The sequence below is a fragment of the Callospermophilus lateralis genome, chromosome 9 (assembly GCF_048772815.1).
Source record: "Callospermophilus lateralis isolate mCalLat2 chromosome 9, mCalLat2.hap1, whole genome shotgun sequence".
Taxonomy (NCBI): domain Eukaryota; kingdom Metazoa; phylum Chordata; class Mammalia; order Rodentia; family Sciuridae; genus Callospermophilus; species Callospermophilus lateralis.
The window spans coordinates 879,694-891,837 of NC_135313.1; the positions used below are offsets into that span (position 1 = coordinate 879,694).

Sequence of the window (12,144 nt, forward strand, 5' to 3'; positions counted from 1 at the left end):
GTCCGCCGAGGAAGGCTGGGCTGCTGGCCTCATGGCCCCAGGATCCCAAGCTGGTGGCCGATGGCAGAGAGGGTGGCAGAGTCACACCTGGGCTGCTGAGTTTGAGCAGGGCACAGGTTTTGAGGGACCGTGTGGAGACACTGCCCGGGTGGGCTGAGGCCCTTTCATCTGAGTCCTGATGATGCCTATGTCCCTTCCAGCCTGGCAGGGAGGTCGGGGCAGCGAAGGCCTGATGTGTGTACCAGGCCGCCTGGCGCTGGAATGGGGAAACAGACCTCAGGAACGAGCCCCCTCCCGGGACCTGCAGCCTGACCGTGACGTGATGGGCTGCTATGGCCTGGGATTGGGGGGTAGTCTGGAGGGAGGGGCGGGGAGGAGAGTAGTGAGAGGCCCAGCCTCCCTCCCTGGGCGGGCCGGTGACATTCCTGGGAGCCGGGGACTGACTCACTTCAAAGCCTTGGCTTCTGCTCAGCTATTTCACCCTCCGCTCTGCCTGTCACCGCGCTCCTGCCTGCTGAGCCCCACCTGCAGAACTTCTCCTCACCTGGCAGCGGCTATCTCCTCCCAGCCATCTACACCGGCCTGCAGACAGGTCCCCAGGGGCCACCCTCACCTGCTGCTGCTGCAGAAACAGCTGTCCCCAGCCATGGCCGCGCAGGTGTCCCTGTGGCACCACTACCTGCATGCCATCCGCTCACGGGAAGCTCCCCGGGCCCAGGACTACCAGCGTGCGGAGAACGCGCTGCTCGCGGTGCTGGAGCGGGTGCATGCCCTGGACCCCCGCTTCCTTGTGGACTACTCCCGAGACCTGCAGGCCTTCCAGTTCTCCCTGCGCTCCTCGGAGGACCCGCTGGACATGGAGGTGCCCCTGCAAGTGAACACTGAGGCTCTCTTGATCGAGGAGCTGGGGGCCCCGGAGCCGGGGGACGGCCCTGCCCTCTGCCGCCTGGGCGTCCCCCGGGAAGCAGTGGGCCTGGCGCAGTGGAGGACGGAGGACGTCTTCAGCCCTTCTGAGGATGAGGGCGATGCAGAGTGCTGTGGCCACATCGTGCCTGGCAAGGTCCTGCGTGTCCTCAGGGACCTGCTGGTGGCTGCCATTGTGCACTGCAGGCACCACAGCCTCATCCCGCCAGGTATGGCAGCCCCCGCGTGCTGTGAGCATGGGCGTGCACGTGGTGTGCTCTTGAGGTGTGCCTGCCCACCATGCACACAGTGTGTGCACATGTGTGTGGTCCTACGTCCAGGTGCACAAGGCGGCCACCACCCCTCAGGGATCGCAGGCACACACACATGCACATGTGGTACCCATGATTGTCACCACTCGGTGGCCCTTCTGGCCCTGAGCCCCTCTACACAAGCCTTCTGCCTTCCACGTGACCTGGCTCTGGAGTGGTCTTGACCCGGGTTCCGTGGCAGTGCCTGTGAAGGCCTGGAACCCTCATGCCCAGCAGGCGCCACCAGGGTCCCAGCGTTCTGGGCTGTGGCTGCGGCCCATGGCGATGAGGACCGTCCGCTCTTCAGCCTCTGCTCACAGGCTGTGAGTGTGCAGGATGTGAAGTGTGTGCACATCTGTGTACGTGCTTGTGCACACGTGAAACACGTGGGTGCACATGGGCACACATGTGCCTAGGTCTGTTTCCACTCAGGGCGAGTTGCTAACTCATGTCTTGGGACACAGCAGGCTTGAGGCTGGTGCTCTCAAAGGCACAAGTGGCCTGGCCTCAGGCTCCACTGGCGGGCTCTGCTGTGGGCGGGGAGCAGGGCTCCTGCAGGCCTGGGCAGTGGGTTTCCATCAGCTGGGGGTGGGGGAGAACAGTGACCCCTGAGGGATGGGGCCCGTCATCCTGGGTCAGAGCAAGGACTCAGGCTGTCCTGGCAGGGCACTGGGCACTGAGACAGAATGTCCTGCTTTTGGGGGGGAGGGACAGTAGTGGCTGCCACCTCCCATGGATTTGCTGTCCAGTTACCTCCCTGGTCTTCTGTCCTCACACACACTGTGAGGTCAGTGCGTGGGGTGGTCAACCCACCTCACAGGGCCCATCCAGGCTGCCCAGCCCATGGAGACCTGGTCTGGCCACACATCTGGGTCCTCGGCCACTGGGCTGCCAGGACCCCCCTTTCCTCTGGGCTTCCTGCAGGTCAGGAAGGCCATCCAGCACAGCCAGGCTGCAAGCTGGGCCGCAGGACCAACAAGCATCAAGAGGGAAGTTTCCGGGGGCAGCTCTACTCCAGACTGCCCAGTGGGTGCTCCCAGGCAAGGGACTGACCTCTGGGGTGACCAGAGACTATGATAAGGTGTCTGACCTGCTGCTGCCCCTCTGCCTCCCAGAGCCTTCTCTTAACTACAGGCAGAAGTAGTAAGGTGGGGCTCTTTCCATCTTCCGTCCACACGGTGTTCCCAGCTGGTCACCTGGGGCCTCCCTCACCTGGGCAGGAGCGTCTGTCTGTCCCCTGGGGGACAGCTCCCTGTTGGGTGAATGGGAGGCTCTGGGGCCACACCAGGGTGATCTAGCTTCGGGGCCCCTCCTCACACGTGGGTCACCCCTGCCGAGAGTACATCCACTCCTGTGGTGTCCCCTGCGGTGGGCTGGGCGGGGAGCAGGGGACAGCCAGGCATTGCTTCCTGTACCTTCCGTAAAAGGAAGGCCACGGCCAGGTGGCAGAGTTCAGCCACCCCCACCCTGGAACCGGTGGGACCAGCCAGGGCTGCGTGGCCCGTGGAGTGCAGGTGTGGCTGGCTGCCCTCCAAGCTGCCGTTTCACAGGCACAACGTGTGACCAAGGCATGACAAGAAGGCAGAGCTGCCCGCGGTGGCCCTGGTGGCTGCTGAGGGAGGGGGCCACTTTCTGTTCCTTGCTGAGGGGGAACCTGAGGCCCACATGGGACGGAGTGGCCCAGCAAGTGCTCAGGTGCAGCGTGCAGGAAGGTGCTGAGGGTCCACAGCAGGAGGCCAGGCTCCTTCCTGGGGTGAGGTGGACAGCTGTCCGCTCACTGCAGGCCTTTCTCCAAGGATCTCGTCCGGGGATTCCCTGTGGCACTTGCTGCTCCCAGCAGGTCTGTCATCCTGGCCCCTGACCCAGGCACTCTTGCTGGACAGTGCTGCGGAGGGGAAGGCAGACTGCCCAGCCTGGCCTGTGTTGGTCAGAGCCAGTGGTGCCGTGCCCTCTTACCCCTGGGACATGCTCCCTCTCTTTCTCTGGCATTAATTGGCTTTGGCGGGAGAAGGAGCAACTAAGGCCTTGGTGTCCCTTCCTCACTGCCTCCAGCAAAGGACTGGACTGTCACGTCCATCTGTCCTCCCTGGCCACAGGCTACATAGAAGGACGAACTGACCCCCAGGCACTGCTGGTGGCCTGGCAGCTGGGGCTGAGGAGTGCAGGGCCAAGAGTGCCCACAGCTTCTCCTGGAGACTGCTGGGTCCCTGGTCTGTCTGGTAGCACAGACAAGTCCTCAGAGCGGGGTGTCATGGCCACTAGCAAAGGGCTGCAGGCTCTGAGCTGCCCAGGGCCTGCCCAGGGCCAGGGGGCTCAAGGGAGGCCCTGCAGCACTGCCGTGCAGAGCCCAGCCTGCAGCCTGCAGGGCCAGGGGCAGTGCGGGGTCCACCACTGCTCCTGGGACTGAGTGTGTCCTGAGGTGGGCCCTGGTCACAGGCATGGGGCACAGCCCACAGGTCTGGGCGGGTGGTTGGCAGGCTTGGGCCACCAGCTGAGGGAGGTGCCCGGCAAGGCAGAGCCTGCAGTGGAGCGGCACCACTGGCCCCAGAGTCATCAGGTCAGCCATGGTCGTGGCTAGCTTCATACCCAGCTGTGGTTCCTGCCTGGACAGAGGCGTCCAGGGTGGAGTGTCCCAGCTGTAGGCGGGGCCAGGCCCAGGAGAGGGCAGCTGACCCACAGCGGGTTGTTGCAGGTTCGCTGAACGCGGCCAGTCTGAGTGAGGAGCAGCTGCACCTCTCTCTGCTGGTGTCCAGCGGCTGGAGGAAGATCCGCTTTAACATTGTGCCTGTGGTGAGGAGGAAGCCAGGCGCGCCCACCCCGGAGAGGGTCCAGTTGATGCCCGGATTCCCTGAGGGCACCCTGAGAAGAATCCTGGGCCACGGGGTGGACCTGGTGCCCACCAGCCCCCAGCACTGGAGGTAGGTGCCCTTGCTGGGTCTCTGGGTCTTGGAGAGCAGGCAGGAGGGGGTCTGCACCCTGGGGCCTCCCTCACCTGGGCAGGAGCGTCTGTGGGCCCTGCCTCACCCTGTGTGACCCTCCCAGGGGTTTTCTGCTTCACACTGAGGCTCCTGGGCGTTGGGGACACTCAGGAGCCAGCGGGACTCTCCCAGAGCAGGAGGCCCATGGCCACATGAGGAGGTGCAGCTGTGTCCCCTCCTAGGTGGGGGGTGGCCAGCAGAGTCTGTGTGGGATGGGCCCTCCATGAGAGGGAGCGTCCCGGCTGCTGCGGGTCACAGCAGGGTCCCGTCACGCCGTGGGCCTTGCTGGCACCTTCCCTCTGGGCTGGTTCCAGGTGGCTCCCGCCCCAGGTGTTCAGCTATAGGTGCCCTGCCCCACCGGCCCAACCTCCACCAGCCCCTCCTGGGGACCTCCCATCTCTGTCCCCAGGAGCCTGTGATCCTGGTGAGGCCCCTGCCTTTGAGTCGTGTCTGTGAGAGGGCAGGGGGCCGAGGCTGAGACCTCTGAGACCCTAACCAAGGGCCAGAAACCAAGTTCCATCCCATCTGACTGGCCCCCGCCTGCAGGAGATGTGATTTGGCCAGGGTGACGGCTCACATGATGGAAGGGGACATTGCAAGTGACATTGCAAGCCATTTCAAGTGACAGTCACAGAACTGCTTGTGCTCTCCTGGGGCGTCCGGCAGGACTCCTGTAGGCACCCCACTCTCTGGCCCCCGTGCAGAGCAGGGCTGTGGCCAGGATTCCCGAGAGACCCCTCGCCCCAGGGAGGTGAAGCCTGGGCCAAACAGAGGCATCTTCTGTGAACACGGGAGAAAGGCCACCCGGGTCCTAGTGCCCAGAGCCTCTGCAGCAGGGACCCCTGAGGATGGAGACTCCAGAGTGGAGATTCGGCGCCTCGGTCGGGTCAGCGAGCACACAGTGAGCGCCCGGGGCTAGGATGCCCTGTACCGTGAACACTGAGGTGGGGGTCCTGGCCCACTGCTGTCCGCTGCCTGCCTGTGCAGCTGGGCTCAGGCTTCCTGAGTGGACCCCCGGGGGTGCTGGCCTGCCCCTAGGCCAGGGGTCCACTGTCACCGCTGCCCAGGGAGCAGGAGCTGCTGCCCTACCTAGGCAGGTCTGAGACACTGTCCTGCCCCTCAAGGGGCCAGGAGGCTGGCCACAGGTACCTACGTCACTCCTCACCCTGGAGGGGAGTGCATGAAGACTGGGTGTCCACCATAAATAGCCCCGGGTCAGTTCCTAAGAAAAGTGAGGGGCCAGCTAGGTCCCCAGAGAACAGGCTGAAGCCCAGCTTGGCCACCGGCAGACTTAGGAGCCTCCAGCGGGGGCAGCCACAGAAGCCGGGCTGCTTCTTTCTGGTGATAAACTGAGAATCTGGAGCCGAGAGCAGCCCCGGCTGATGGAGTGGTCTGGGCTTCCAGGACCTCCACTGGCTACCCCCTCACCCAGCTGCTCAGTGTGCTGGGCTCCCTCCAGGGCCACCGCCTGGACAGCCTCTGCATCCTGGACCGGGTGAACCATGAGAGCTGGAGGGACGGTGGCCAGAGCCCTGGCCTGACCTTTGACCACCTGAAGGTAGGCAAGCCTGAGTCTTGACCAGGGAGCCAGGGGCAGGGCACCAGGAATGTCCCTTGTGCCAGCTCCCACTGGTGGCAGCCTGGGGTGGGCTCCGTGTCTGGAGGACTCCAGGTTCTGGGGGCGAGGCCTGGATCCTGGGGGGCATGACGGGTGAGGCTGCAGCCCGCTGTCTCCCGTGAGGCCAGCTGTGCCATTCCTGGGCTGTGGGGTCTTGGGGTTTCTGCCAGGGCAGCCCCCCCCCCCCGGAGTGTGCTGCAGGGATGAGGGACCTCTGCTTGGTCAGGTTTCAGGGAGAGGTCTTGACCTGTCCTCAGACCATGGCTCTGTCCAGGGTCTCCCATGTGACCTCAGGCCACTCTGCCCTCTCAGGCCTCTGCCTAAGGTTGGGGGGACAAGGACTGTTGATTCCCAGACTGAGCTGAGTGGTCCTGGGGGCTGGAGGAAGGACAGGGGCCTGAGGGCACAGCACTCAGCTGAGCAACAGGCAAGGCCCGGGCAGGAGGGACACTGCTCATGCTGCACAGGGGGCCTCGGGGTTGGGCTGGGCGCATGCACGGGGACCCGGCGGAGGGACCTCAGGGGAGCCCAGTGGGAAGAGGAGTCCAGAGGGGGCCCAGCGGGGTGGAGGAGCAGAGAGTGGGTGGGGTCCCAGGCAGCCCTCGGAGCAGCAGGTGGTGGCTGTGTGACAGATGGCGCTGCTGTGGGCCTCGGTGCTCTTCCCGGCGCCCGAGGACTGGGCGGAGCTGCAGGGGGCCGTGTACCGGGTTCTGGTGGTGCTGCTCTGCTGCCTGGCCACAAGGAACCTGCCACACCCGCTGTGCCCCGGGCACAACCTGCTGCGTGGCTGCGGCCTGGACCTCAGTGCCGTCTACCAGCGTGTGGAGCGCTTCGCCAGCCAGCCAGAGATCTCCCTGCGCATCCACGTCACCCACCTGGGCCGCATCCCCCCGCCGCGCATCGACAACGGGGTCAAGGCGCTCCTACAGCTGCCTGCCAGTGACCCCACCTACTGGACCACTGCCTACTTTGACGTCCTGCTGGATAAGGTGGGCACAGCTGGCTGAGGGCCCAGAGTCGCGTGAGGGTGGGGACAGAGCCTGGTCCAGCACCCTGGCTACACCCGCCAGGTCAGGAGCCCAGGGTGACTGGGTGGGGTCAGGCCTCTGGGCAGAGGTGGAGGCATATGTGAGTACTGGGGGTCCGGGTCCATGGAGCGTCCCCTCAGCAGTGGCCCCTAGCCCAGGCCACTCCCTGAGAAGCAGGGCAGCATCTCTGAGACCATTTCCCCTGGGTAGCCACTGCTCAGAGGCCCTGCCTGTTCCCCTGGGTGTGGCCGTCCCTGTTGGGGCCTGATTCACCAGCTGCCTCCACCACAGAGCCCAGTCCCATCCCCTGCAAAGGCCAGCCCTCACATCACCCCAAGAGAACTGTCACCCCCTTCTAGGACACGTGGGCCTCCTGGCTCCCCGGCCCCACCTCCTGCTGGCCAGGGGAGGACCTCAGTCCAGCCTCTGGGTTGGCAGGTGGGGTTGGTTGGTGACCAGAAGCCTCCAGCCAGCACCTAGTGGTGGATGCCTACGTGTGAGGAGGAGGGCTGCGGGCTGGTTCACGGGGTGAGGGAGGAGCCCAGGACAGGGCCAGCTGTGCTCTGGGCCCTGTGAGGCCTTGTGGCTGGTAAGGCCCGGATTCCCCGTGACCCTCTCTCCTTGCCCATCTGCAGTTCCAGGTCTTCAACATCCAGGATAAGGACCGCATCTCGGCCATGCAGGGCATCTTCCGGAAGACCAAGACCCTGGGCGCTGAGAGAGCTGAGCTGGGCCCCAGGCTCTGCCACCCCACAGAGGCTCCTGGGACGTGTGGAGAGGCTGGGCTTCGCCTTGAGGGGGTGGTGGAGGGACTCTGCTCCGGGAGTCCTCGGTCTGTCCAGGAGCCGCTGTGATAGTCAGTGCCAGGCAGCACTGTGTCCCCCAGGCCAGGGGCCTAGGATGGAGCTGCCCCAGGTGGCACCACCAGGAAGACCCAGTGTCTGCATGGGGACGTGTGGTGGCTCCTCCGTGCCTGGCGGCAGGCGGCCCCGTGGTGGTGAGCACTGAGCCTGACCCCACGACACCCCGCAGGGGCCCCACTTTCTGTATCTCTAGTGGAAATACAGAGGCCTGGAGGCAGAGGAGGCTTGTGTGCCGACCATTTCCAACGTCTCCATTCTCTGCCGTGGCCTTCCCTCAGGGTCGCCTCCTGCAGTTCACAGGGGCCCCACCCCCGCTGCCCCCTGTCCACCTGCCCCTCCCTGGGGAAGGCCCCTCTGCCACATTTCTCTTTCCCTGCTGACTGCCCAGCCCACAGCCCTGTCAGCCCGCTGCCACCTGCCTGCAGTCCGTGGCCTCCCTGTCCCCAGCCCAGGGGACGTTTTCTACCATGCATCCTCCGCAGCTGCTTGGTGGCATTGGCAGCCCACCCAGGACCCTGGATGGGAACAGCCTCCTCCCGGGCCCAGAGGCCTGGTGAGCGGAGTAGCCACGTGGTGGCAGCCAGAGCCAGGCCTCGAGCGCTGCAGGGCAGGGAGGGTCCTGTGTCCTGGGGACAGGGCATCTGGGACCTCGCCCACCCACCACAAGGAGCAAGACGGTGCTCAGGGCCTCGGTGAATGGCAGAGGCTGCAGGCGCCCACTCAGGAAGGTCATGGGTGACGGGGAGGCTGTCGGCTGCATGGGGCCAGAGCACAGTGGGCTCCGTAGCGGAACATGCCGCCCTCCCGCCACAGAGCCCAGGGAGTCCCGGGAATGGTGCCAGGTGGCATCTGGCAACCCCGCGTGGGAGCTGAGGTTGGAGCCAGGGCATCAGCAGGGTGTCAGCCTCATAGGGAACTGGCCCTGGCCAGGTGGTGCCAAGCCGCCCTCTGGTCTGAGCTGCCCCTCATCCCAGGGGTCCTGCATTTGGGGTGGCCGCGGCGGATGCAGCGATCCATGGACAATGGTCATGGTCCTTCCAGGATCAGGCTAAGAGGGCGGTGGGGACAGTTCCGGGCAAGCCCAGTGGGCTGGACCAACCTGCCATTGCATCTGAGGACACTGGCACACTGGCCTTCCTGTGTGTTCCAGTGTCCCCACGTGTCCTGGCTCCGGGGGGCTTGCTCTGCGGGGGCCACCCAAAGTGGACCCTCTCAACTCAGTGTTCCCAGAGGACAGTGGGGAGGGAAAGTCCTCCCAGAAGTGGAGATTGTCTGTCCATTCTGTGTGGAGGCAAGTGCCCGAGGCCAGGAGCACAAGGAGCAGGTGACCTGTCATGATGCCCGGGTGGCTCTCTGTGATGAGACGGGCACTTTCTCCGCAAGCCCTCCCGCCCTCAGACCCTACAGAGCGCAGGGCAGAAGGGCACAGCACTCCCCTTGGACACCCCCCAGCACTCGACAGGAAGCAAAGACCCACGGAAGCGCTTAGAGGGGCGGGTCACAGGACGACTGTGGCCTTCCCCGCGGATCTCAGCACAGTCCCACGACATAGGACAACCACAATATGATGTCCAGACAAAGTGAGAAAAGCAAGGTGTTCCAGTGTCCCCACGTGTCACGCACAGCACAGGGCGTCTGGGGGGAAGTCACCAGGGCACCTCGGTGTATTTCGAATGGTCACAGCAGCCACAGGGTGAACTCTGGGAGATAGAGCCAAAGAAGAGCTGGGGTTCCTAGCGTTAGGTGCTCAAGTCAGAAAAGATGTCTCGGGTCTATTACCTAAAGCTTTGCCACGAGAAGCCAGGGAAAGAGGAGGAGCCCAAGGGCGTGGGCATTAGCACAGGGCGGTTGAAACAGTGGAGAATACCTATAAAGGAAAGGGAGAGAATACAGCCAACGTGAGTCCAGCCAAGGGCCCGGTGGAATCGGAGTGGAAATCAACAGAGAATGAACAACAGGAAGCCACAGAGGAGACCCTGGCTTTGAAGGACCAACGAGCTGGACACTCGAGCAAGCAGGGACTTCCTATCCCCAAGGCCCTGAGACCTGAGTGGCCAAGAGCCGCTGCCCGGGGAGTGGCTCTCCCCTGCCTGTGCGCCTCTCACTGCGCACCTAGAAGACCCAGAGGGTCCCACACAGACCACCAGGCCTGCTGCACGCAGCGAGGTCAGAAGACAAGGCCAACACAGAGACCACTGCACTGGTACCACCAACAAGTGACTGGAAGCGGAGTCCTGAAACACCACTTAAAACAGCATCAAAAAACCAGACACCTGGGGACGAGCCTGAGACACACGGGAAGGGCTCGGCCGCGAGGGCCGGCAGCACTGCAGAGACTTGGACCCTTCCTGACTCAGGCTCGTGGACGGAGACTTGTGACAGTCTGGTGACTCTTCTGCCATCTTTACCCTGGTGCCTAGATCGGGGGCAGCTCCTGTCCAACACCAGTGAGCTATTCTGAAGAGACAAGATGACCCCACGTTTCCACAGCATGGGAAAGTCTCTCAGAGGCACCGTGCGCTGCAGCCTGTGCCCGTGGGTCTCAGGGCCCCTACCGCGGCCACACCTCAGAGGACACAAGAACCCTGCCTCAAACAGAACAGAGGGGCCAGACGTCCCGACCGGCTTGGTCAGTGGAATTCCATCCAGTCGGCCACTCAGTCGGGTGCGGAGAGCAGTCTGTCTGTTCAGCAGACGTGGCTAGGACGGCTGGCAGTGCTCTGGGTGACCACGCACCCCGCATGGGACATGGGCAGCTCGGAGCTGCACCTGGACGTGCACCAGAGCGCTTCCGAGGAGGAGAGAGGGAGGCGTTTCACAACCTCGCGTCGGAAAGACTTCTCCACCCAGAGAAAAACAGCCACCAGTAGCCCTTCCCCAGGATGGAAGCCCTTCCCCACGATGGCAGCCCTTCCCCAGGATGGAAGCCCCTCCCCACGATGGAAGCCCCTCCCCACGATGGAAGCCCCTCCCCACGATGGAAGCCCTTCCCCACGATGGAAGCCCCTCCCCACGATGGAAGCCCCTCCCCACGATGGAAGCCCTTCCCCACGATGGAAGCCCCTCCCCAGGATGGAAGCCCCTCCCCAGGATGGAAGCCCCTTCCCCACGATGGAAGCCCCTCCCCAGGATGGAAGCCCCTCCCCAGGATGGAAGCCCCTTCCCCACGATGGAAGCCCCTCCCCACGATGGAAGCCCCTCCCCACGATGGAAGCCCCTCCCCAGGATGGAAGCCCCTCCCCACGATGGAAGCCCCTTCCCCACGATGGAAGCCCCTTCCCCACGATGGAAGCCCTTCCCCACGATGGAAGCCCCTCCCCACGATGGAAGCCCCTTCCCCACGATGGAAGCCCCTCCCCAGGATGGAAGCCCTTCCCCAGGATGGAAGCCCCTCCCCACGATGGAAGCCCCTCCCCACGATGGAAGCCCTTCCCCACGATGGAAGCCCCTCCCCACGATGGAAGCCCTTCCCCACGATGGAAGCCCCTCCCCACGATGGAAGCCCCTCCCCACGATGGAAGCCCTTCCCCACGATGGAAGCCCCTCCCCACGATGGAAGCCCCTTCCCCACGATGGAAGCCCTTCCCCGGGATGGAAGCCCCTTCCCCGGGATGGAAGCCCCTCCCCACGATGGAAGCCCCTCCCCACGATGGAAGCCCCTTCCCCAGGATGGAAGCCCCTCCCCACGATGGAAACCCTTCCCCAGGATGGAAGCCCCTTCCCCACGATGGAAGCCCCTTCCCCAGGATGGAAGCCCCTCCCCAGGATGGAAACCCTTCCCCGGGATGGAAGCCCCTCCCCACGATGGAAGCCCCTCCCCACGATGGAAGCCCCTCCCCACGATGGAAGCCCTTCCCCAGGATGGAAGCCCCTTCCCCACGATGGAAGCCCCTTCCCCACGATGGAAGCCCCTCCCCACGATGGAAGCCCCTCCCCAGGATGGAAGCCCTTCCCCAGGATGGAAGCCCCTTCCCCACGATGGAAGCCCCTTCCCCACGATGGAAGCCCCTCCCCACGATGGAAGCCCCTCCCCACGATGGAAGCCCTTCCCCAGGATGGAAGCCCCTTCCCCACGATGGAAGCCCCTTCCCCACGATGGAAGCCCCTCCCCACGATGGAAGCCCTTCCCCACGATGGAAGCCCCTTCCCCAGGATGGAAGCCCCTTCCCCAGGATGGAAGCCCTTCCCCAGGATGGAAGCCCCTCCCCACGATGGAAGCCCCTCCCCACGATGGAAGCCCTTCCCCAGGATGGAAGCCCCTTCCCCACGATGGAAGCCCCTTCCCCACGATGGAAGCCCCTCCCCACGATGGAAGCCCCTTCCCCAGGATGGAAGCCCTTCCCCAGGATGGAAGCCCCTTCCCCACGATGGAAGCCCCTTCCCCAGGATGGAAGCCCCTCCCCACGATGGAAGCCCCTCCCCACGATGGAAGCCCCTTCCCCA

General features: G+C 64.5%; 1 protein-coding gene across 1 annotated transcript; it reads left to right on the plus strand.

Annotated features, from left to right (window-relative positions):
* The first annotated feature begins 646 nt into the window (after positions 1-646).
* Positions 647-7,692, plus strand: Mab21l4 (mab-21 like 4). Its single transcript, XM_076866346.2, has 5 exons — positions 647-1,133; positions 3,907-4,132; positions 5,597-5,750; positions 6,443-6,799; positions 7,474-7,692. Exons 1-5 carry the CDS (start codon positions 647-649, stop codon positions 7,690-7,692), a joined length of 1,443 nt encoding a protein of 480 aa, XP_076722461.1.
* The last annotated feature ends 4,452 nt before the right edge of the window (positions 7,693-12,144 follow it).